Source organism: Halictus rubicundus, chromosome 4, assembly GCF_050948215.1.
Source record: "Halictus rubicundus isolate RS-2024b chromosome 4, iyHalRubi1_principal, whole genome shotgun sequence".
Classification (NCBI taxonomy): Eukaryota; Metazoa; Arthropoda; class Insecta; order Hymenoptera; family Halictidae; genus Halictus; species Halictus rubicundus.
This window is the reverse complement of record NC_135152.1, coordinates 19255275-19279119: the sequence shown is the minus strand read 5'-3', so window position 1 is coordinate 19279119 and position 23845 is coordinate 19255275. Positions and strand designations below refer to the sequence as shown.

The following is a 23845-nucleotide window of genomic DNA, read 5'->3' as shown; positions in this document are numbered from 1 at the left end:
TATTTAATAATATTATATGTATAGTCCGTCTGCGGAGATTAGCTAAATGTCCGCACGATGAAAGCGCTCGATCACTGTCTAACACATAATCCAATCTAATTGATGAACACGAGCAACTAAATACGGATTCACGAACGTTTTCTCTCTCTTATTATTATTATCATCGGCTCGAGCTTCGCGGCCCCCGGCGGGGCGTGCCCCCCCCCCCCCAAGTGGTGGGCGGGGCGTGCCCCCCGGTGGAGGGGATAGGTGTACTAAGATCGCGTAGCTCCGTTCGGCTTAGACCGAGACATTATTGTAGTTACTGTTACTGATTTATCTTTCATATCCTCGTTAGTAATGATAAAAAAATCGTAATAAAGAACACTAGATACATATTAATTGTACTTTGTACGCATTCAACTATCTGGTTGGTCAAGTGTTGAATAATTAGCGCCACGGCATCGTAAATGTGCGAACCTTAATTTCTCCGTTAACAAGACCAAAACGAAACGACCGCCTCGGCTCGTTTTTCGTGAACATGCAGGTTAAAGGCGGACATTCTACCGGGCCGCACACCTACTCGAACACGAAAGTATAATTATGTGTTCTCTGTGGGAGAGGCGCTTGTAATTACACCCAGAGTTTCACACTCTGCCCCCTCGAGACCGATACTTCCATCCCATCCGAACCGCTCGAAGGGAACACGCTCGCGATTAGCACCGAACAAATTTACGACCGGAATTATTTAATCCTAGAAATATATTATCTAATTTGTTCGTGTCCCCTGGTTTCACTTTAATTAAGCGATACACGCGCTCACGGCCGGAGATAATTATGATTCATTGGATATTGAGCAACCCGGTCCGAACCTAATTCCGTACGATACTATAATTTCATATTTCAACCGGTAAGTATCTGCGGTTCAATCATACGGAGTCGTCATTTTCGTGTGTTGTTAACACTTTATCGGCCTTTTTCGCGACGGTTCTTGTGATATTTTTATTTGTCAAGGGCGAAGGAGTCCGTCATGCTAATGACAGAACAAAAACACTGGTCACGCCCTTTTTCCACGCCCTTTGAAACTTTTAAAATAACTTTTTAAAAATTGTTTCAAACAACCTGACTTTTTTTAGCAATCAGAAGAATTGGTTTTCCAAAAAGATTTTGAAAAAATTGCCATTGATAAGAATTACACGAGAAAATAAAAATGTCACTTTCCAAAACTTTTTTATTTGAGTGTACGACTAACGTAGATTTACAAAACGCATATCTTAAATTTTCATTACAGGCTCGAATAAAATAGTTTTGGAAGCTGCCTTTTTCATTTGCTCTTATAATTCTTAGCAATTTTTCTAATTGCTCCAATTTAAGATTGTCCAATTTAAAAAAAGTTATACTGTTTTGAAGGTCGTTCGAATATTTTCGCGAGCCTGCGTATGTACTATACGAATTGACACAAACAAAAATCGTAGTCAAATAATAAATAGTATCTTCGGTTTTGTCGGATTTTCTTTAATGCAGATATCGCCGGATTGAAATGGCTAATCGATAGCAATTTGACTTGTACTCTTGTACGGCGGTTGTACACGGATATGAAAACAGTGGAACAGAAAGAGACGAATACAAAGCTAATTAGGTAATGAAACTATAAGGAACGCACGATTATTTCCGTGGTTTCCTGTAAATGATGTTTACAAGATTTAATGCACTTTTACAGACTGGAGATTCTTCCTGCATAGAAAGGAGGAAGCAATTGCAACTGGCAGCAATCCCATCGTAGCGGTTGCTCGACACGTTTGATCGATTTGCCATTAGGCCTGTATATTCGTAATTGAGCCCTTCGGTCCGAGCCGATTTAACGCGAGCTTCCTTTAACCGGCATTTGGCTCCTGATATCACTTAATAACTATAATCCACGATTCCGGCAGATGCGGCCGATTTTTCTTTTATCCAGGATTGATTCCGAACGACTGGGTGGCAGAACTCGGGCGACTCTGCAAGCGAAATGCTTGTAATTAAGCTAGAATTTCACGGTTGATCGGGACAAAATGGCGGCGAGCTTTCGCGGGCTTATTATCATGAAATTACGAAGCGACAGGCCTATGATCATGACACGATCCTTTACCCGTTCGGAAAATCGAGCATACGGACAGCCGAGATGTAAATTACGCACAGTCGTCGACCCAGTAGGTGCCCGGTCAAGTACGTCGCCGTGGCCACCTTATTTGTCATTTTACAACGAGGATATCTCTATCACCGCGACGGAGTGAACCATTTCAATAATTCGTCGACTAATCAACCTAACGCTGACCAATAATCTGACGTTTAAAAATAAATAGAAACGTTCTCCATTTCATTTATACCCGTCCCTCGTTTCACGCGGTAAACAATCTCTCGATTTACGGAATCTCACCTTTTCTTTTGCGGCACGTAAACTAACATTTTTATAATTTATTACACGCGAGATATAGGTACAAGCTCGTTCGGTCCAAATGGTACTAAACTGAACGTGTAATTTTAGCTGTAGTTTCCGAGAGAAACAGAAATTTATTTTCCAACGTGATTGCCACTCGTTTAATTAATCTTTGTTCTTGCGTTCTGCTTTAATCCTTGCTAGCAGGATGTTGTTTGCCGATTTCGTCGAAGTCACAGCTAGAAATTCCTTCGAATCCTTGCGCACCAAATGTCTTTCTCTTTGTAAGTAACTAACAAGCGGAACTGACTAATAGAAAATGATTATCAACTTCGAATTACGACCTGAAATTCTAGACAGTAATGACTGGTCTGTGAACTGTACCCGTTTATGGCAGAAATGGATGCGTGAAAAACAAAATTGTTGAGATATTACAGGAAATTAAGAATATCCTTACATTATTTTAGACTTATTATACTTATCGACAGAAGAAGTACATTTTCAGATTGGACTTGGAAAATTTTTATTTTCCATCAAAAATCACCATTCTGGTAATGATCCCAGGGCATTACCAAATTCCAGACATTTCTTTTCCGAACCGTTTTTTGCACATTTTTTGTTGAGTTATTTTTAAGTTTTTCTTTTTTGGGTTCAGATAATGTTTTCCGAAACTAAATGATTTGAAATGTATTATAAGAAATTAGTAAACAATGCCCAAATTTGTCTCCATTTGTTAAGGTTTCTATTATTTAACCCCACGGTCTCCGGCGAGTTCTAGGCCTATGCCTATTATTATACAGTCAAATTCATTTAACAAAAAGCAGTTTATTAAGATAGAGGGGTTAAACAGAAATCCGTGTCAAATGTTCTTAGGAAAACTAACAAACTTGTATTCTAGTAAAGTTTTTATTTGACGCTTCAACACATTTCCATGTTAATCTGTTTTCTTAACCCATTCAGACCTCGATTTCTTTCCATCAGAATTTTATGGAATTCTCATTACCAAATATAATTAAAAGCGATTCATCAGAAAAATTAAAAAACAAAAAATAACAAACTGGTGTTAACGTACTGGAAACCTTCCGGCCCATATACGGCACAATAAGCTCATGCATTTTTAGAAGTTGAATGAGCACGTCGGTAAATTTTTTTTTTAATGAACCGTATCATATATGGTGGATATAAAATGGTTAAAATTATGTTAAAAATATGGTGTATAAAATGGTCTTTCTAACGTTTCTCCGAAGCTGTTTTTCTTTAACTTCCGTTCCGGATTAATTACCAAGCTTTTCATTAGGGTCTCTCGCTAAAAACTCAAATGCTCTAATTACCATTGCTGATCACCGCGAGCGATTAGCAGAATACAGTTCACTTATCTCGAGGTCCTTGTTTCCTAATTAATAATTAACTGATAAACGCTTCCGTTCCGGGCGTTGCACGCCACGAACTTGGAAGGGTTAATTCTGAAAATTTTATTTTATTAAATGTTCATTATAAATGCTCGTTATAAATATTCACAAGTTTGGTAATCCTGTAGATTTTGGCGAGAAAATGCCGAAAATCCAAGTTTCAACCTAGGAGATGTCTCGGCTTACGGCAGAGCGCCGTTCCCTGTCAAAAACGCTGAAAAACGGACATCTTTACACACGCATAATTTTTGAACTAGTGATCCCCTAGGATTGAAACTTGGATTTTCGGAATTTTTTCGCCAAGATCTACAGGACTACATAAAAAAAAGTAAAAATTTTCTGGTTTCCCGAGGTGAAGTTTATCCCATCTTTGAGGCGAAATTTCTATATGAAGTCAGACGTAGACAGTTTCTACTAGACTTGTCAAAAATGACCGTTCAACAAATGTGACAGCTACACCCAATATCTCCTAATCGTCGTTTCCGCGTGGGATTCGAACGAGCGAAAATTGCAGCCGTTGGTCTGCAGAAATTACGCAGAGAATGGCATCGGTTTTGCTTGACAAGGAACCCAACAGAACATTAATCTGCTACCAACGGGGTTGCAACACCAATGAAATATTTGCCTAGCTGCTCATGTTATGCAGATTGGTTATCAGATATGCTGCTCCCCCTCGAGTCTACGCAGGGACTTCGGCGCCATATTCGCTCCCGACAGTCCCGCGGGGAATGTAAATTGGACATTCGCGAATTTCCCGTATCTATCTGTTACATTCCTTTTTCTTCCATCTCAGACAGATACCGCGGAGTTGTAGAATTAACTTTTCGATTAATTAATTATCGTTCTTCGTGCTGCATTCGTGTTAGTTCAACTCGGAATTAGAACGGCGGGTTGCATTAAAGTCGACAACTTCCGATTTAAAATTCTCGGTCGTGGACGTAATTAAGTTAGTAAGGAAATGAATGGTAACAGGTTCAAAGCACATGTGCACGTCACAAGTAGCAGCAGTTCATGGCGAGTTGCACTACTGGTCACAATGATTTGTGCTAATTGAATCCCTCGATGAGCAGAAATAAAATAACATTGGAAAGCTACAGATTGGTTCAATATGTTTCCTGAGATTTGATTGGCTTCTTTACGTGTAACGATTAAACATTTAAATGGGCAACTCGCGAAGTTCATTAAATAAGACAAATTGACAGTTTTTAAATTCTCGTTACAAGTCCAAAGAAAAAAGTTTTAAAAAGCAAGTAATACAATGTTTCCAAAATGTTCATTACATATCATTTTTTAAACTAATCCGTCTAGCTTGGCAGAAAATCTGAAGTCGAATTCTAACTTAAAGTGCGTGCCATTAATTGTGAGACCAACTGTATGTATGCATATCTGTTTCACGTGACAGCCACTTATGTAACGATGAATTCAATGATATGGAATAGAGTGACCTCCAAGTTCGTACAAAACCAGTTAGGAGTGATGTAATTGCACATGGAAGTCGCACCGAGCATGTTATATGGTCTTATCGAAATTCGAAATATGGGTAACCATAGTACTACGAAATGTTTCGCTTGTTTACTATAATGCTGACCTTAGATATTCTTGAAGGTTATGGTGTCTCGTAGTTTTAATAAAGGGGCTTCCTCGCCGATTTCAATGATCTTGAAACGTGTTGTCAAGGTCGTCGTTCTGAACGACTTTTTCCTATGTATATACTCTTTAAAAAATATGGATAAAATTAATTATAAAATGGTTAAAAATATGCGCAGACAGGATTTTTTTATTCTCGTGAAGCAACACAAGATGGTGTTTACTGATGGGATTACTAAGATGGGATTTACCTGGCGTTGAAGCATCTGTTGTGACAAAAATCGCGGAAAAACAAATTGAACATTTCTGGAGGGCAATGTTTACCATTTACGGGTCAATTAGTTACAAAGCTTAGCCTGAGTCACCCTCCACGTTCTTACGAATTGCACGGGAGAAAATGGTTGGCTAACGGTTACTAGGGTGGACCTTAGTTGCTCTTGTGCAAAATTTTTTTTTAAATTCATTTGATGCGACCCTTGCAATCTGTTCTACTCGGTAAAAAACTAATTCCCTCCAAATTTGAAGTCGATCGGACAAAGGGAAGACGTGTCGCAACGAGTTTGTTTATGCAAAAAATTTTAATTTTGCGAAAAATGAAAAAGTACACATTTTTTCAATCCCACTGGTCATTAAACACTATTTTAATGTAATATTCTTATTATATCAAAGCAAAAATTAAATTGTTTAATGAATTTGTTTAAGCAAAATTTTTAATATTTATTTTTTAAATATAAAATTTGATCTCACATTAATATAAGGAAAAGTGGAAAAAGACAGTTAAATACTTATAATTGAATATTTTGTTTATAGGCCTAATTATAATAAGAGTATAAATAATTTTTAAAAATCTGTACTTAATGTTGTTTTATCAATTTTTGGGTATTTTTCCCTATAATCGGTTACAATTTGTAATATGAATTGTTTTTCTTCTTCGTTTTTGCATAACGTTAAATTATAATCTTTCATTAATTTTACTGCTCTTTCTGCAACGTCATTCACAACTTCTAATTTTGTTATAATACCTATCGCTTCGGTATAATTATTATTAGTTTCCCATAGTGCTGGATCAATTAAAAGAAAATCTGAATTTATATTGAACCGTTTGAAAAAATTATTTGATTCAGATGATACGAAATGTTGTATTTCCAAATTCGCAAGATTTTTAATTTCTATAGTCGTTGTCATGTATCTCTTATAATTATTATTATTGTTTACATTTTGTAGTGCTTGCACGATCGATCTTTTTGTTTCTACTGAAACTTTTTTATCAAAAAACGATAGCGCCGCATTCTCCGGTGACAAGTACCATAAATGGTTCACAATTTTTTTTAATGCCACATCGCTTATTTCTTCGTTAACATTTTTGTAATGAATTATATTTTTGATGAATTCTAGATCTACACGTGGCGCCATAACAGCCATTGGGGTCAAAATCCACGGCTCAATATAAATGTTAATTAGAAATACACATGTATTTCTAATGCTACTATACTCTTCCTGGTTGAGAGGAAATTCGTTTCGAAAAATAAATATTTTTAAAGTGTATATTATTTTAGCCATCCACCTCGCATGGTGAAATGCGCCAGGCATTTTGAATGAAATGCCACCCAAAGGAATCCCCCCAAGAAAAATTATTGCTAATTCTAAAAGTTCTTTGTAGTCATCTCTTGGGTGACTCATTTTTGTGTAATTTTTAAAAATTTCGATTTTTTTTTGTATATCATTAATATGTTTCAGAACGTAATCGTCGTGCGTTCCTGGGATGTAATTATTTTTATTAATTTCAGGCCAACTATTTTGAAATTTTTTAAAAAGTTGAATATTCGGGCCTGTTGGCGACCGTTTGGCGCGCTCATAGCTCTACTCCGTAATGTAATAAACCAAAATATTGACAATATTGTTGAAACTTTCAAGTAAAATTTCTTATTATACAACCAAAAGATGATATTTTTATGTTATAACAGTAACTCTTATCATTAAAACATAAAATTTGAGTTGCATGTAAAATTAAAGGGAAATTACTGAAATTTTCAAACTTCAAACCGATTGCGACACCCTTTCCTGTTGTCCAATTGAGTTCTTCTTCTGCAGAACTTATTTTTTTTTTTTTGGATCTGGAACAGATCTAGGGGGTCGCATAAAAAAAATCAGATGGTCGAAAAATAAGGTCCACCCTAATGGTTACGCGAACACCCTGTATAGTTGAACGGTGATTCAAGTGAAATAAGTCGAATACGGGGGGAGAAATCGCTTGAAGAACAAATCCCCGGGACTATGGCTGTCGATGAACGGCAGGCAGATACGGTGACAATTTTTATTAGAGAAAAGATTCATCGAGTCCATTCCGAGAGGTGGACTGGCGAGGTGTACAAAACGACTTTATCCAATGTTCCCTATCCCGATACGGGTTCAAGTGTACGGGACAGCTTTAATGAAATGCACGATCCTTCTTAACGAGACTAGTTTCGAACCGAACGTTTACCACGTCTTTATTTCAATTTTTTGCCTGTTCTATCGTGACGTCTAATCGGAGAAACGTTCGAAGTCCCCAACAGAATCTGTAAGGTCCGCTCGCTTTCGTGGTTGCGAGGCCTCATTGGAACGGTACATCAGACTATTTTCGATCGTGTTCGCCTCTGTGTTTCTTCGCAACGATATTATCGCGATGAACGTCCGTTTTGATTCTGGCATGCTCAATACATGCCCGTTTTATCGGATCGGTCGCCCCGCGGAACGGTGCAGATTACTCGGGAATTTCTTGACATTAAGATGAATTTATTGTTCGTTCCACCGAGCTGTACAATTTTTATCGATCGTCGCGTGACGGTCCACTCGGCCTGTCGCCGCGTTTGATTAAAGAGCTCTCTTCTCGCGTATCCAGCGTTCCACGATCCGCTCAGCGGAACGCTGAATTATCCAAGATCTACGCTTTTCTCATAGGCCAGTTGCTCCGCCGAAAGATGAACATTTCTTACGCGTTTATTCGTAAAAATCGCTTTAACACCAGGCCTATCAGCAATCACGTTGACTCACACGATTAATCGGTTGAAAAATTCACGAGTGTCCACACAGTTGCATAGGAAATTGTTTTTGTGCAATCCAAGAATCGCATATTTGTTTATTTTCAAATTTTAAAGTAGTTTTCAATGTACAGACCTCTCGAACGGGGTATACCCCACAGTAGCGGGGATAATTCCGCGACATTTATCATGTAGGTCTCGGCGACGTATATAGAGAAATCACTGTATACAGTGCAGTTCAGAAAGAATATAGGTGAAAGTACTAGCATAGCAGCTAAGATTCTTCTGTGCCATTCACAGGTACAAAGAAAAAACAGAAATCGCACACAATTGAACAAACATTGATTAGGCATACTGGATGTCGAGACGCGATTGAACGAGGTGTTGATGGCAAGAATTTGAAGCACCCGCGTCCCCCGAATGGAGGAAGGTGGCTGGTGCAGGCTGCTTCATCTCGAAATCGAATCGAATCAAATCAAATTCCAATTTCCTTGTTACACGAGGCTCGGGTGCACGCCGGAGCACACTGGAAAAATCGCGCGACTAACAAGATTAATCGTCCATTAAACGCATCCTCCTGCGAAATGGTACACAGTCAAGAGTGTATCAACCCCAGGGGAACGCATTCCTTTTGTACAGTACTAGTTACAGCGGCGCGGCGGAAAAAAAAAAGAAGAACGAAACGGGGAACGATAGTAGTTAAGGGCTAAACCTGTTTCTCAGGCTTGCACAGCTGCTCCTGTATTTCGATCAAACGTCATTGGTTTTAATTAAGTCTCGAAAACACCGATGAAATTGATCGTGTACGCGAACCACAGATTTCGTGTAATGTCGATACCTCGGATGACAAGCTTCGTCTGGGGACTTTTCCCCCACTCCCAAGTCATCGATTCCCCCACCTCGCGTTCGCTCATGCCCATGTTGCTTGCGCGTATGGTTGTCCGATAGAATGTTACATGCACAAAGTACTCCGAAGATCTGTATGCCAAGCCTATTCTTTAAATCTCTCAGGTTTTTGTTTACTCTTCTACTGTTGTGCGACAATTCGCAAATTTTCTGCTCTCAGCCGAAGTAAAATACTTGATATCTCTCCGATTATATTGTAATTTCATGCATTCATTTAAAATACATAATTTGTTGAATTTTAATTGCTTATTATCCAATGATTTTTTACTTGCGCCATTTTTTATTTAAACGGCAATTATTGAAATTATAAACATGTCGTGAGAAACTTTTTAACACACTTTTTCATTCAAGTATGTATTAACATAAAAGTCGTGCGAAATCTGAATGAATTCAATCTTATTATCATTGCAAAGGGATACCAGACTTGCAAAGGAATTCAACATCAAAAATAATATTTACAAAATTAATTAAAATTTTAAACTACCCATTATTAGACTGCGGATCTTCATGCAAAACAAAAAAATTTCGCATTAAATTGTAGTTACCCATTTTTGTCCTAAACGCGTCAAATCCGCGGTCTACTCGTTATCAAACGAAACCAATTTTTGTTTAACACTAGGTTCACGGAGCATTAAACGTGAGTATTTTACATTACTTTATAAAAATAAGAAGAATGTGTCTATCCAAGTTTTCGGCCATTTTTTAAATAATATATACCTAAGGAAATAAGTTTGTCGAGTAAATCCACGTAGATGAATCTTCACAATCTCAATAATCGTAAATGAAAAATATTAGAACCCGTCATTTTGACGGGTCCCGTAAACCTAGTGTTAATATATAGAAACATAATAAAGAACGATGTTAAACCGAACCGGCAAATATTGAGTTACTCCGTTCTGCATTGAACGGCTGGATTGTAAAAGAAAAGAGTCCGAAGCAAGCGATTCTGACGCATCCGGTGGTTCTGGTGTTAACAATAATCGCGAAGTAATCGCGAGAGTATGCGAGGGTTTCTTGAACTGGTTCGCTCAAGTGAGACCGTTGCAACAGGTAATAGAAATGCAACAAAATACGAGTATAATCAGATAGGTCGATGCCGCCGCGCCGTGCCGCGTCGCGTCGCGCAGACGCGTAAACCATTCGGTCCACGCCGAACGACGCGAAAGAATCAGGGAACCAGAATTCGAATGCCAGCCTAACGAACTCGGCTCGTGTGGCCGATCCGTTTTTCCCCACGCGTAGGTTTCTGTAATTTAGATGCCGCGATAGCGTATTACGGGATAAGAAGAGGCGGAGAAGCGGTCGGCGTCGCGTGGCACTCGGCCGCTTCATTTTCTTCCTGACTGGTATGCCCCCGCCGCCTGTCTGCCCCGCGACGTGCTACCAAGCGATTTTATCGAAAGGAAGAGCAACTTTTCCGGCGGACAGCTTGACTTACCGAGCCGTAAAGAAGACCACAGGAATCCATGCACAGGTACAGGCAAGTCGCGACACCTTGGATCCTCAATTGACCTCTGGACACGGACGTTCTTTGAAATATCGCTGAAAATCGAAAAGAAAACATCTGGTCAGATACACGTGCTTCCGTCAACCTTCTTACTCGTAAAGGCGAATTTACACTTTTCCTCTTTTGGCCGCAATAGAATGTACGGTGGCGAGCATTAGGCTCCTACTTTCGACTTTTGAATTTTCTTTATGCCCCCCACCCGCACCCCCGGGGGAATTGTTTTTGTCAATCAACGGATTAGCGTTGTACAACTTATTATAGGAATCGAGCAGCTGTAATTCCAGCTTCCAACAAAAAAACATTTGTACAGTGACTCCCAAAAATATTCGGACACTAGCTATAACTAACTTTACAACTTGATAATTCCTTTGTTAATAAAGCAATCGTCCCGGGAATTGTTTCTAGCAATAAAAGATCTATTAATGTTGATAAACATAAATAATTTATTTGAAAAATGTACATAAATTCCATAATAAAAATTAGTAAAAGAAATAATGTACCATTTTTGGCTCACAAAAATATTCGGACAATATTAATTTTTCAATTTAGATAATGTAATTTAGCATTACAAAATTTGTTTAATACTTCGTGGCATAACCATTTTGTTTAAGAACATGTCTTAATCTGTTTGGCATACTGTTTGTAATTTTTTTTAAATATTCAACAGTTATATTCGACCACTCAGTTGCAAGTCTTTGTTTTAATTCAGCTATCGATGTAATTGGGGTTTTCCGAATTTTTCTATCCAATTCATCCCATAAATTCTCGATAGGATTAAGGTCCGGTGATAGGGGCGGCGAATGAAGAATTTTGGGGCAGCGGTATAATAAAAATTCTTGCACAATACGCGACTTGTGCTTGGGGTCGTTGTCTTGGTAAAACTTAGAAGTATTATTAAGCCCCATCTTTTCAGCACTTTGAATTAAATTATTTTTGAGTATATTTAAATAATGATTTTTGTCCATGATACCGTCAATAAACACTAGGTTACCGACTCCATATGACGAAATGCAACCCCAGAACATTACGCTGCCTCCGCCGTGTTTCACTGTACCTCTTGTATTTTCAAAATTAAACTCTTTATTCGCTTTCCGCCGCACCATAGTTCTTCCGTCGGAATTGTACAGATTGAATTTGCTTTCATCAGCAAATATGACATGCTTCCACCATGTCTCATCCTTAGAAATTAGCTCTCTTGCAAAGGTTTTTCGTTTATTCCTATTCTTTTCGTTGATAAATGGTTTCTTTCTAGCTACTCTTCCAATGTAACCAGCTTGCGTCAGCACTCTCCGAACTGTTTCGGCTGAAACATTTTTGGAGCTTTCGCCTAATAGTTCACTAACTAGTTTTGGAGCACTTAAGCGCGGATTTTTTTTCACTTTCCGAATAATTTTGCTTTTCTCCCTCGTACATAAGAGACTTGGTATTCCAGTTTGCGGAATAGAATCAATGCGATTCTCAATATAAAATCGTCGACAGATATCTGCAGCAGTACTCTTACTTATACGAAGCATTGCACTAATTTCGCGATAGGTTTTTCCTTTTTCTCGATGAAAAATTACAAACTGCCACACATCGAAACTCGTATTCTTTCCTTTGCGACCCATTTTGAACGAATTCACGTTTACTACTGACAGTAGTGTGGTGGCATGGATATCTAATGGTCCACGAGATTCTGTTTATAAACAAACGTTTTCCCGATCTTCGAATATCGCGTCCCCAGAAGGCGATTGCCAGAGAAATATAATACGTGTCCGAATATTTTTGTGAGCCACAAATGGTCCATTATTTCGTTTAATAATTTTTATTATGAAACGTATATATATTTTTATGTATAATTATATATGTTTATCATCCTTAATAAATGTTTTATTGCTAGAAACAATTTCCAGGGCGATTGCTTTATCAACAAACGAATTATTAAATCATAAAGTTAGTTATACCTAGTGTCCGAATATTTATGGGAGTCACTGTATATGTTACCGTGAACGACCGAAATTGGAGAATGTCGACTTTCACCGGTGAATGTCAACAGATACCAAATACGTCGGTGAAAGATCGAATATTTTATTACATTGTTGTATATTCGGACCCTGTCCGGTGTATGTCGACAATCGCAGATATGCTCTGGTGGAGGTCCAAAACAGAAGAGTCAAAAAAACAAGCGACTGGCTCTCTCCCGCCAAATCCTTTGTTCTGCTCGGAGTCAATCAGCTTTGTCAGTCTTATGCAAGCTTTGATAACGCGAGCAACGTTTTCTTAATTTTTTTTTTCCGATACCCTAATTTATACTAAATGGATACTGCAGTGAATCGTGATCTTTTTCTTGAAAAGTTAAATGCATTAATTGCGGGTAAACGAGCAGACATGTAGAATGTACTGTGTATTTTAAATTCTTGGTCATTTCTTTCCTATTCAAAAGTCGATTTGCCCTCCCCAAATTTATTTTCGCCTCCTCTAAAAATCGTTGCATCTCCTAAACCGAGCGTCGTAGGAAGAAAATAACAAAATTTTGGGAGGATTTACCAGGGGCATACCACCCTTACCTAATCCCGTAGTTCTACTCGAAAGTCGATTCACCCCCTTCTACCCCCAAGTGATTCCCTAATCCTAACCCTAAACCTTTTTTATGAGGAAATGTAACGTAACGCACATAACCCGAAATTAATCACGACTTGGCGTGACGTTTTATAGCGACTGAATTACGGAGAAGAAAATATAAATCTCCAACATGTTCAACCTTCACCATTAGTGCATGGTGAATGTCAACATTTACCGGTGTAAGTCAGAAATAAGGGTATTTAGCAAATATTTCGGACATACACCAAGCGACTATGTGAATGTTGACATTCACCGGTGAAAGTCGACATTCTCCAGATTTCGGTGTTTCACTGTAACATATATATATAACATCTCGCACGTTAAAAGAGACGTAAGACGCCTCATGATATCGAGGCGCGTAATGACCGAAGAAGGTGTATAGTTAAGATTCTTAAGGACGTGATCCAGGAAGGTTACCAAGACCCTACTTAGGTTTCTTTACGTCGAGCCCTTAAATCAAAGAACCGCTCCCTGCGATAAATCACCCATCCATCCCAGTATCGAATTTATGGCTGGTGAAAAACAGTCGAACGAACTCATCTAATCATCTCTGAACGCGGAACTACGGACGATTCGAGTCACCTAAGGCCCACTCCAGTTTCCCGGCTATTCGCAAATCGATCGAAGGCTCGTATTAAAATGCCTACCGAGAACGGGCCGTTCCGGTTTTTCTGTTAGAAATTTTCCGCATGCTAATAACCATGGATCCATTCATCCTCGATGGCCGGATGCTGTCCGCTTCGACCCGTTCTCTGACTCGATTGCAGTGCACGTCAGTCGTATTTTTCGTCGAGTGAAAATACAAAGTATACATCCGAACCATTTTTCATGATCTTTTTTTCGGGAACCGGCTGGTATTCATTGGTCCCGAGGCAGAGGTATCGATTATGGGAATCGAAACACGCTAAGGGACCAATATAATCAAATGTTCCGACGTACCACGGTAAAGGCCGCCAATTACCGATAACATCGACGGGACAAGCCGTTAATAATCGTTCTCTCTCTTTATTGGTGTCCCGCAATTACATTCATTGCGTGTCATATTCTACATACATATTAGAACCACAAGATTGTGGTATACTCTTCTGTTAATTACGCTCGGGCGGGCGGGCGAAAGAGCATCAATTGCAATTACTGCATTATAATTCAAAAGCTACGATCTACAGGTGTCAATAGTTTGTCACAAAAATGCTGTGACGGGAAAATTGTGATTTCTAAATAATTCAAGAACAATGTCCGTACACGTTGTTACTTAACACATCTCCGATCAACATTTGTTTCCGTTCTTATATTTTCTAATAAATTAGCATTTCATCTTTCGTTAATGTTCACGGATTATTTTGATCCATTTCGATTTAAGGAAACTAGAGTCATTTATTTACCGCGAGTCTCAAACGATTAAAATGACCAGTATTAGTAATTTGATATGATTGGTATTAGTCAGTTGGTCATTGGTGATTGACGGTGAAACGAGTAATTTTAGACGTGCGATCGGTTATACACATGTTAAGAAACGTAAATAGAATATGAAATAAAGTTTTTATCGCGCTCGGCCTAGCGATTAAAACGTAAAAATAGAAGTAAGTTGTCAACCAGTGGAAAGCTGTCAGTGTCTGGTTGAATATTCTCTCGAATCGCGTTGACTGTCCGGAAAGGAGTTAGGGGCTCGCACTGTCGATGTGATAATCCATGTCAGTCAAGAAATACGCAAGAGCAGAATTCTTTGCGGTCAGAAAAGCGAAGTCATCGATCCGTAATCACGTGACGCGTTTCGCCTCGGTCGCGCATGTGTCACAAGTGTCACGCGACTAATCCGGTACTGGCGGAGAGGGGGTAACTCTTTCCCCTCGATTCGAGTTAATTCCCCTAATCTGGCGACACTGGTGAGAAGCTCGAAGACGGCATGAAGCTACTTAGAGAAATATTTTTAATCATGAAAAAGGACAATTGAAACTGTGGGCAACACATCCTACTTTCCAACATTATACAAGTTTGTACAGTGTAATAATTAGACTACGGATTTTACGCATTCGTGACAAGAATGTGTAAACCAAACGAAAAACAGTGAAAATATTTCAAGAATTTTAAAACACTATTTTATTATTTTCAGCTCGTTAAAACGATTACAACGGACGTCGTTAAATGATTACGAATTATCGTAAACAGTTACGATTAACATGCTACATTACACAGCCAATCCGTTTGATCAATAAAAGGTTTATTACGACAACAAGAAATAAAACAATCCGTCCGAGAATTTTTGCGTTCCGCGGTTTTTGATACACGGTTATCACAACGTCCGCAATCTAGTTAGAAGCCGATAAAACGGAAATATATCTTCTGGTCGCAAGAATGTAAAATGTTAATGTCTCTAGCCTATTGCTCTTACTCGTCGCTAACGAACCGAGGGAACATGAATACTCTTCCGCCACGTATGTGTCCAAGCGCTGCCGCTTATCTGAAAGTTCGCCCGAAGGCGGACGCGATGCTGTCGCTACGATTAGGCGAGCGATCAGAGCTGCGCAGCGTGAGCCCGACCGTGACACCTGTGTCTTGTAAATCCGGCAAGAATGTAAACAAGGCGACACCGATCGCTCATGCTTTCTTTCGAACTCCTTCGAAGCCTCCTTTTTGGGTCCCCCTTTGCGTTTTCTGTTGGGTGTGTGCAGGAACGGGTGCAAAACACGTTCGACATTTCATCAATACAGTGAATTTTCGATATACAGTGACTCCCATAAATATTCGGACACTAGGTACAACTAACTTTATGATTTAATAATTCGTTTGTTGATAAAGCAATCGCCCTGGAAATTGTTTTTAGCAATAAAACATTTATTAAGGATGATAAACATGTATAATTTATTTGAAAAATATACATACGTTTCATAATAAAAATTATTAAACGAAATAATGGACCATTTGTGGCTCACAAAAATATTCGGACACGTATTATATTTCTCTGGCAATCGCCTTCTGGGGACGCGATATTCGAAGATCGGGAAAACGTTTGTTTATAAACAGAATCTCGTGGACCATTAGATGTCCACGCCACCTCACTACTGTCAGTAGTAAACGTGAATTCGTTCAAAATGAGTCGCAAAGGAAAGAATACGAGTTTCGATGTGCTACAGCTTGTAATTTTTCATCGAGAAAAAGGAAAAGCCTATCGCGAAATTAGTGCAATGCTTCGTATAAGTAAGAGTACTGCTCTGCAGATATCTGTCGACGATTTTATATTGAGAATCGCATTGATTCTATTCCGCAAACTGGAATACCAAGTCTCTTATGTACGAGGGAGAAAAGCAAAATTATTCGGAAAGTGAAAAAAAATCCGCGCTTAAGTGCTCCAAAACTAGTTAGTGAACTATTAGGCGAAAGCTCCAAAAATGTTTCAGCCGAAACAGTTCGGAGAGTGCTGACGCAAGCTGGTTACATTGGAAGAGTAGCTAGAAAGAAACCATTTATCCACGAAAAGAGTAGGAATAAACGAAAAACCTTTGCAAGAGAGCTAATTTCTAAGGATGAGACATGGTGGAAGCATGTCATATTTGCTGATGAAAGCAAATTCAATCTGTACAATTCCGACGGAAGAACTATGGTGCGGCGGAAAGCGAATAAAGAGTTTAATTTTGAAAATACAAGAGGTACAGTGAAACACGGCGGAGGCAGCGTAATGTTCTGGGGTTGCATTTCGTCATATGGAGTCGGTAACCTAGTGTTTATTGACGGTATCATGGACAAAAATCATTATTTAAATATACTCAAAAATAATTTAATTCAAAGTGCTGAAAAGATGGGGCTTAATAATACTTCTAAGTTTTACCAAGACAACGACCCCAAGCACAAGTCGCGTATTGTGCAAGAATTTTTATTATACCGCTGCCCCAAAATTCTTCATTCGCCGCCCCTATCACCGGACCTTAATCCTATCGAGAATTTATGGGATGAATTGGATAGAAAAATTCGGAAAACCCCAATTACATCGATAGCTGAATTAAAACAAAGACTTGCAACTGAGTGGTCTAATATAACTGTTGAATATTTTTAAAAAATTACAAACAATATGCCAAACAGGTTAAGACATGTTCTTAAACAAAATGGTTATGCCACGAAGTATTAAACAAATTTTGTAATGCTAAATTACATTATCTAAATTGAAAAATTAATATTGTCCGAATATTTTTGTGAGCCAAAAATGGTACATTATTTCTTTTACTAATTTTTATTATGGAATTTATGTACATTTTTCAAATAAATTATTTATGTTTATCAACATTAATAGATCTTTTATTGCTAGAAACAATTCCCGGGACGATTGCTTTATTAACAAAGGAATTATCAAGTTGTAAAGTTAGTTATAGCTAGTGTCCGAATATTTTTGGGAGTCACTGTGTGTCAACCCGTATGTCAGGAGACATACCCGAGCTGTGTTATGTTTAGACTCCTAGGCGTCCGAGTAGTGGGGATAATTCCGCGACATTTATCATGCAGGCCTTGGCGACATATATAGAGAAATCACTGTATAGTCACTACAGTTTTCTCTCGATATCGCTGGTGCACTCCTTTTCCGTTCTCCATTTTGAAAAGCTCTTCTCAATCACAAATCGACTCAAATCCGCCGTGTCTGACGCTGAAATGACTCGCTAGGAACATGACAGCAAAAAAAGAAGACAGCCGTACAAAATTGCGACAAGGTCACAGCGACCTCTGAAAATGGGGCACGAACTTTTGCACTCGTCCGATACTTTGTCTCAGCCGCCGTGCTAACGCAACTGGACAGCACGAGGGACTCGCGCTCCAGGAGGGTGAAAAGGCTGTCGTGAGAACACAATTTATTACCGCGAATCGACAGCTCGCGCGAAACCGTCGCGTCGGCGCAGTCGACTCGCACTTTTCTTCGTTTTCTCCGACCACGCGTTTTCCGTGGCTAATACGTCCGTACCGTTTGCTCCGAGATGGTGTCACATGCTGAAAATTACACACGCGTGGCACGATCAGATACCATGCGCGATGTAAACACGTTGTTTTCTTCGAAATACTTAGTCGTTTTACGGATAATCTATAACTCTTCGTAGCCTCGTACGACTCGTCAAACTCTCTTTCTTCAAACGCGTTACAAACTCGTTCGGATGAGAACAGATAAAGAATCATTTTTTAAGTAAAATATTTGGTTTGAATAGAACTTCGAAAATACGACAACGACAATTTTACTGTGACAGAAACAGATTCTACAGGGTGTCCCAAAGAAATGTATACACAGGTTGGATCTTGCTCCACTCGTTTAAACGTCAATAAAAAAACGTTAATAAATGGCTAACGTGTCAATAAACGGTATAAAATCAGTTCTTTCCATGAAACATTTTTCGAGGGTTGATTGCTTACGAGAACAATTTTTAATGAAGTTCCTAGTCGTCGTACAGTGATTTCTCTATATATGTCGCAAAGGCCTGGATGATAAACGTCGCGGAATTATCCCCACTGCCGCGAGGTATACCCAGTAAGGGGCCACGAAGCTCGAGAGGCCTCGGTAAACATAACACGGCTCGGCTATGTGTCCTGGACGTTACATGACGCTGGCAAGACGTCATGCTGTTGACATATATCGAGAATTCACTGTATCTCTCTCCATACAATTTCCATAAGACTGAATAGTTTCTCGGGCGAAAAGCACGAGTTTGAACAGCATTTTGTTAAACTCAAAAGATAATTGAACGACGAATTTGAGTTGGTTGATTTATGCATAAGCACGAAATACAATAAAAGAGATTGGCAAAGCCGGCGCCATGAAATATCGCAAGTCCGCCGTTGCGTTTATTCAGAATTGAGGGGAACGAGTGGGCGTCCCTCCCGATTGTAAATCGTAATCGTGTCCGGTGAGCGTGACGGATAAGGTGAAGGGAAACCGTGGCATCGAGATATCCTCGGCCCGATTCAAATTCTTAATTAACCAAAGAACTGTAATTTCCCTGCTAACGGGATTGACAGATCTGGAACTGTCCGGCTTCCAACGCCTGATGACTCCGTGCGCGACGGATTCCGCTTCGGTTGTAAATTACTAATCTGCAATCCCGAATTTTTCCCGTATTCCCGTATGCATCTGGTTAATCCGTCGTGCGACGCGATACACCATTCGTTTATCCACGGCTCCCGCAAACTCGTTTTCGTACGATCGAAAACGCGACCGATGGCTGCCCAGTCGTTACCGCTTGTTTTTCTGCTTGTCTGCCCGACGGATAAACATGTTCTAAGGACAATTAAGCAGAATCGTGATAGTCCACCGAGGCTATATAAATTAATACGCTGCTTAATTGTTTGCCACCTCGCGAACGAGCTTGTCGGCAAAACCGGGACACGTCCGTCAAGCGTAAATTGAAGGCTACTTAACAATGCCATGAAAAGGGATTTTTCGATATCTCCTTAATGGCGTTCCGTCACTCTCTTTCCCCCTCAAACATTATCCAACGATCAGCGAGCCCTTGTATGCAACTGCAGATATTTACACGCGATATGTGCTCCTATCATGTTCTACGGAACGGCTTCATAAGGACGTATTATGCAAATGCTAATGGCATTGTCGAGTTACTCGCATTAATGTCCGAAATATTGGTTGCGGTTAGAAATAAAAATAATTGCGGTTCTAAAAGACATTTTATATGCACAAGAATCATTTGCATTTACACAATACCACCAAGAACAAACAAGTTTGTTTATACTGTCAGCATCGAGTTTTTACGATATCGAATGAAATCTGCAGAAATATTTTTTAACGTTTCTTGGTTAAAATATTCTTTCATTGGAACTTGTCAAAGTGCCTCGATTGCTGGCAATTTTTGTGATATCCCATTTGAAATATAGTTAACAAGCTCAATAGTTTTGGATATGCAGTAATATAGAGTACAGTAGAGTCTTGATCTAAGCCGAACGGAGCTATGCGATCTTAGTTCGCCTATCCCCTCCACTGGGGGGCATATATGATGGGGGGATAATTTAAATAAACGTGAAATATAATTTCCACAATATAATCCACATTCTTTAATATTTGTAGTCTATATGCCATGCATAGATTTTGCAAGCTGTTATAGTTCATAGGTCAACTTACAGTTGCAAATATATTAAAACACAAAGGGACTCGTCATGTTTGTCCAATTGATGTCGATTGCCCAACAGATTTCTATTCGCCTGTCTGACCCTGCGAAACGATCGTTGCCAATCGTTCTTCCTCATGTTTGAAAAGTGCTCGTAAAATACTTTGTACGTTCATTTTATTGATCAAACGAGCGATTGGCCGATTTATTTCAGTATTCGGTCATCCTCTAAATGGTTGTTATTGGCTCTTAAATTCAAATGAGTCTGATGCCTGCTTAACACGTTATTATTTCACTATTTAACAGTTTATGTTCCGCGGTGGCAGATGGGCCGATAGATTCTCGTTTTATGTACAGGGTGTAAGAAGAGTGTTGAATCTGCATCTCTCGATCGATGGACACTTGTGAAAGAAACTTGCCGCAAGATTGTTCGTAACAAATAAAATTTTCTTATATCAATACACGAATTACTATTTGATCATAATGCATAAACATTGCGCAATCACAAAATGTGGAATTAATAATGAAACACAAATCTAAGTCAATGTATACATTTTAATTAAACGAAGACGTTAAAAAATTGATAGATTAAAAAAAAGACACGACCCCAATCTTTGAAATCAGTGTACGAAAACATTTTATGAAAGAATCGAATCGACAGAACAATAAATATGTAACACAAAGTACAGGGTGTCCCAAAAATGTTGTAACTCCTTGAAAGGAGAGATTCCTTAGGTTATTTGAAGTCACTTTTTCCTTTACGAAAATGTTCTCCGTGGCTTCATTCAGGAATTATTAACGAGAAACACCGACCAATCAGAGCGCGGGCATAGCCGAGGGATCCCGGCTCAGCGATTGGTCCTGCTGAGTGTAGCGTTGGCATTGGCCGAGCCGGAATCTGTCCGCTGTAACCGCGCGTTGATTGGTCCGTGTTTTTCGTTAATAACTCCTGAACAAAGCCACGGATAACATTTTCGTAAAGGAAAAAATTGCTTCAAATGATCTAAGCAATCTCTGCTTTCAAGGAAGTACAACATTTTTGGGACACCGTGTAGACATACTTTATATTGTATATTGTAAAGTATGAATATATGTTTTGGTCTGTTTTCCGAAACAAAAGAACCGCGGAATAACGTTGTCGATTATAATAACTGTTCAACCGTATATAGTACTTTGTAAGTAATTTAATGTTACATGTAGCAATCTAGGCAATTATCCTGAGATCTTCAATTAAAATTTAAAATAGAACTTAAGCTGCCTGCCCACGCGAGCGCAATGATTGATTATACACACAAACATAATAGCTTCTGCTATATACCTGCTCGATTCAGAGTAAATTCCTGCAATTTTGACTTTTCTGAGCAAAGGTAACGGTTCTTGCAGAGGAATGATATTATTACCGCGATATTTTTCGCTTTGAAATTACATCTAACGCGAACAGGCAGCAAATTGATCGTGTCTTTAGTTTTTTATATATTCGTAAAACTCTTTCGAACGTATTATACAATAATTATCCTAAAAATCGAAGAAAAAATCTAGGACATTTCCCATCGCGTAATTATATTTCGCGTAAGAAAAAGGATCGCGGGGACACGTATAGCGGGGTCCTGTGTAACATTATGAATAACATATTAAGTATGAGCTTTTCTCATATCCCGGCCATGTGAATTAATCATCCTCCGGCTAGTTTTTACGGGGACATAATAGAATCAGGACGAAATTGAATTTACCGGAGCAACACGCTACGACGATCAAGGATCGACCAGTCGCCTAATTCTTATTGGAAGCAGACACCTACTGCGCAATTTCCCAGATGCGACACCGATGCCATTAGACTTATTCAACGATAAAAAGAAAAACATTCGTTTATACCGCGCGACTTACTCGAAATATAACAATATTATGCTGGAGATTTGTCCACGTGCTTTTATCAAATAAAATAATGTTCCTCGACGCGTTCGCATAGAGCGAACGTGTGCAACATTTTTTCAAACAATTACTTCTTTACGTTCTTATGGTTTGCTCAACGGAATTAAACGTCTGGAACAGTGTTGGTGTTCCAGTTGTACAGTACTAGAAATGTATTGCATCTGACCAACACGTTCTGACGTATCGCGTCAGCGCAAAATGAAGACCTCCATATTTAAATTGATCGTGTAAGCCGAACAATTTACTTCCATGTTGTTTGTGGTCACGCAGGCTTATCCGTCGCTGTGCATTCCGACGGTTATATAAGATTATTTACATGCCCCTCACACTTTAATATTTCTTGCTATCAGGAACGGAAGCGAGCCGCCATTGCGGAACGATCAGGGTGAAAATCCGTAAAAATCGACCGATCGCTGGCCGCGCTGTAATTTTAGTAATAACAGTGTTTTAGTTACCATGAGCCATTATGATTTTCAACTGGCGCGCCCTTGCAGACAAACAACATGGAAGCATGCAGTTTGTATGAAGATACACCGCCGCGCCGCTCGAAATTTTCGCAGTTGTCGGCGTTTAAAGTTGAAGTTTAAATCTGTTACCGATTCGAACGTTGCTTGAAATTATTATATGTACAACAACATATTGAAATGAATGGGGTGCGATTTTTATACCGATTTAATTAATGAACATTGTTTTAGAGTGAATTCGATAATACTGAGAAAAACACCAAATTTATCGAACTAATAATCACAACTTATTTGATGTAATAAAATCAATCAGTAATAAAAAATAATAAGGAAGCTTTTTTTAGGAAATATTTTTCGTAAAATTAGATTTTAGGGGGTTAGGTTTAAATTAAAATAATTTCACAGTCAAATTTACTAAAATAAAATGCTTTCAATAGTTTAATTTAGTGTAAAATTTAAATTTTTAATAAATTTTAATGGGGGTTAGGATTTATTAAATGAAAACGTTCCGAACCCGATAAACAACATAGAGTAGGACAGTTCACAAGAGACGTACGATGAAGGGTTCATTTTTCCAAGTGTTAATTGGATCCATGAAAATATTGAAATTTTCGATCACTATCGTGAAGACTTGTCGGATGCTGTCCAAGTACCGAGCGCAGTCTACGTGTTCGTTTTTTCTGTCTCCGGATGTCATGCGAGAATAATTGCGACTCGATTGAAGGTGATTCGTCGCAGCGTCGTTACCAGAGAATCGTTGAACTGCACGTGAAACGATGCAGGATATCAATTAGAGCGTTGTCGTTTGTTAACGCTGCAGGTCATTAACTGCCGCCGACCGAGCATTGGAAGCGCGTGACTAATTCGTCTGTGGATCGAAGGACGCCACCGCGCAGGTAACACTTCTTTTACCTGTTGAACTCGTTCCGACGCATTAAGTTA

General features: G+C 39.0%; 1 protein-coding gene across 1 annotated transcript in view; it reads right to left on the bottom strand.

The window, feature by feature from the left end:
• LOC143353716 (uncharacterized) overlaps positions 1-23845 on the bottom strand; it is a 224093-nt gene that overhangs the window by 58788 nt on the left and 141460 nt on the right. The window contains exon 2 of the mRNA XM_076787240.1: positions 10756-10859. Coding sequence (XP_076643355.1) covers positions 10756-10859 — 104 coding nt within the window. The remainder of the gene's footprint in view (positions 1-10755; positions 10860-23845) is intronic.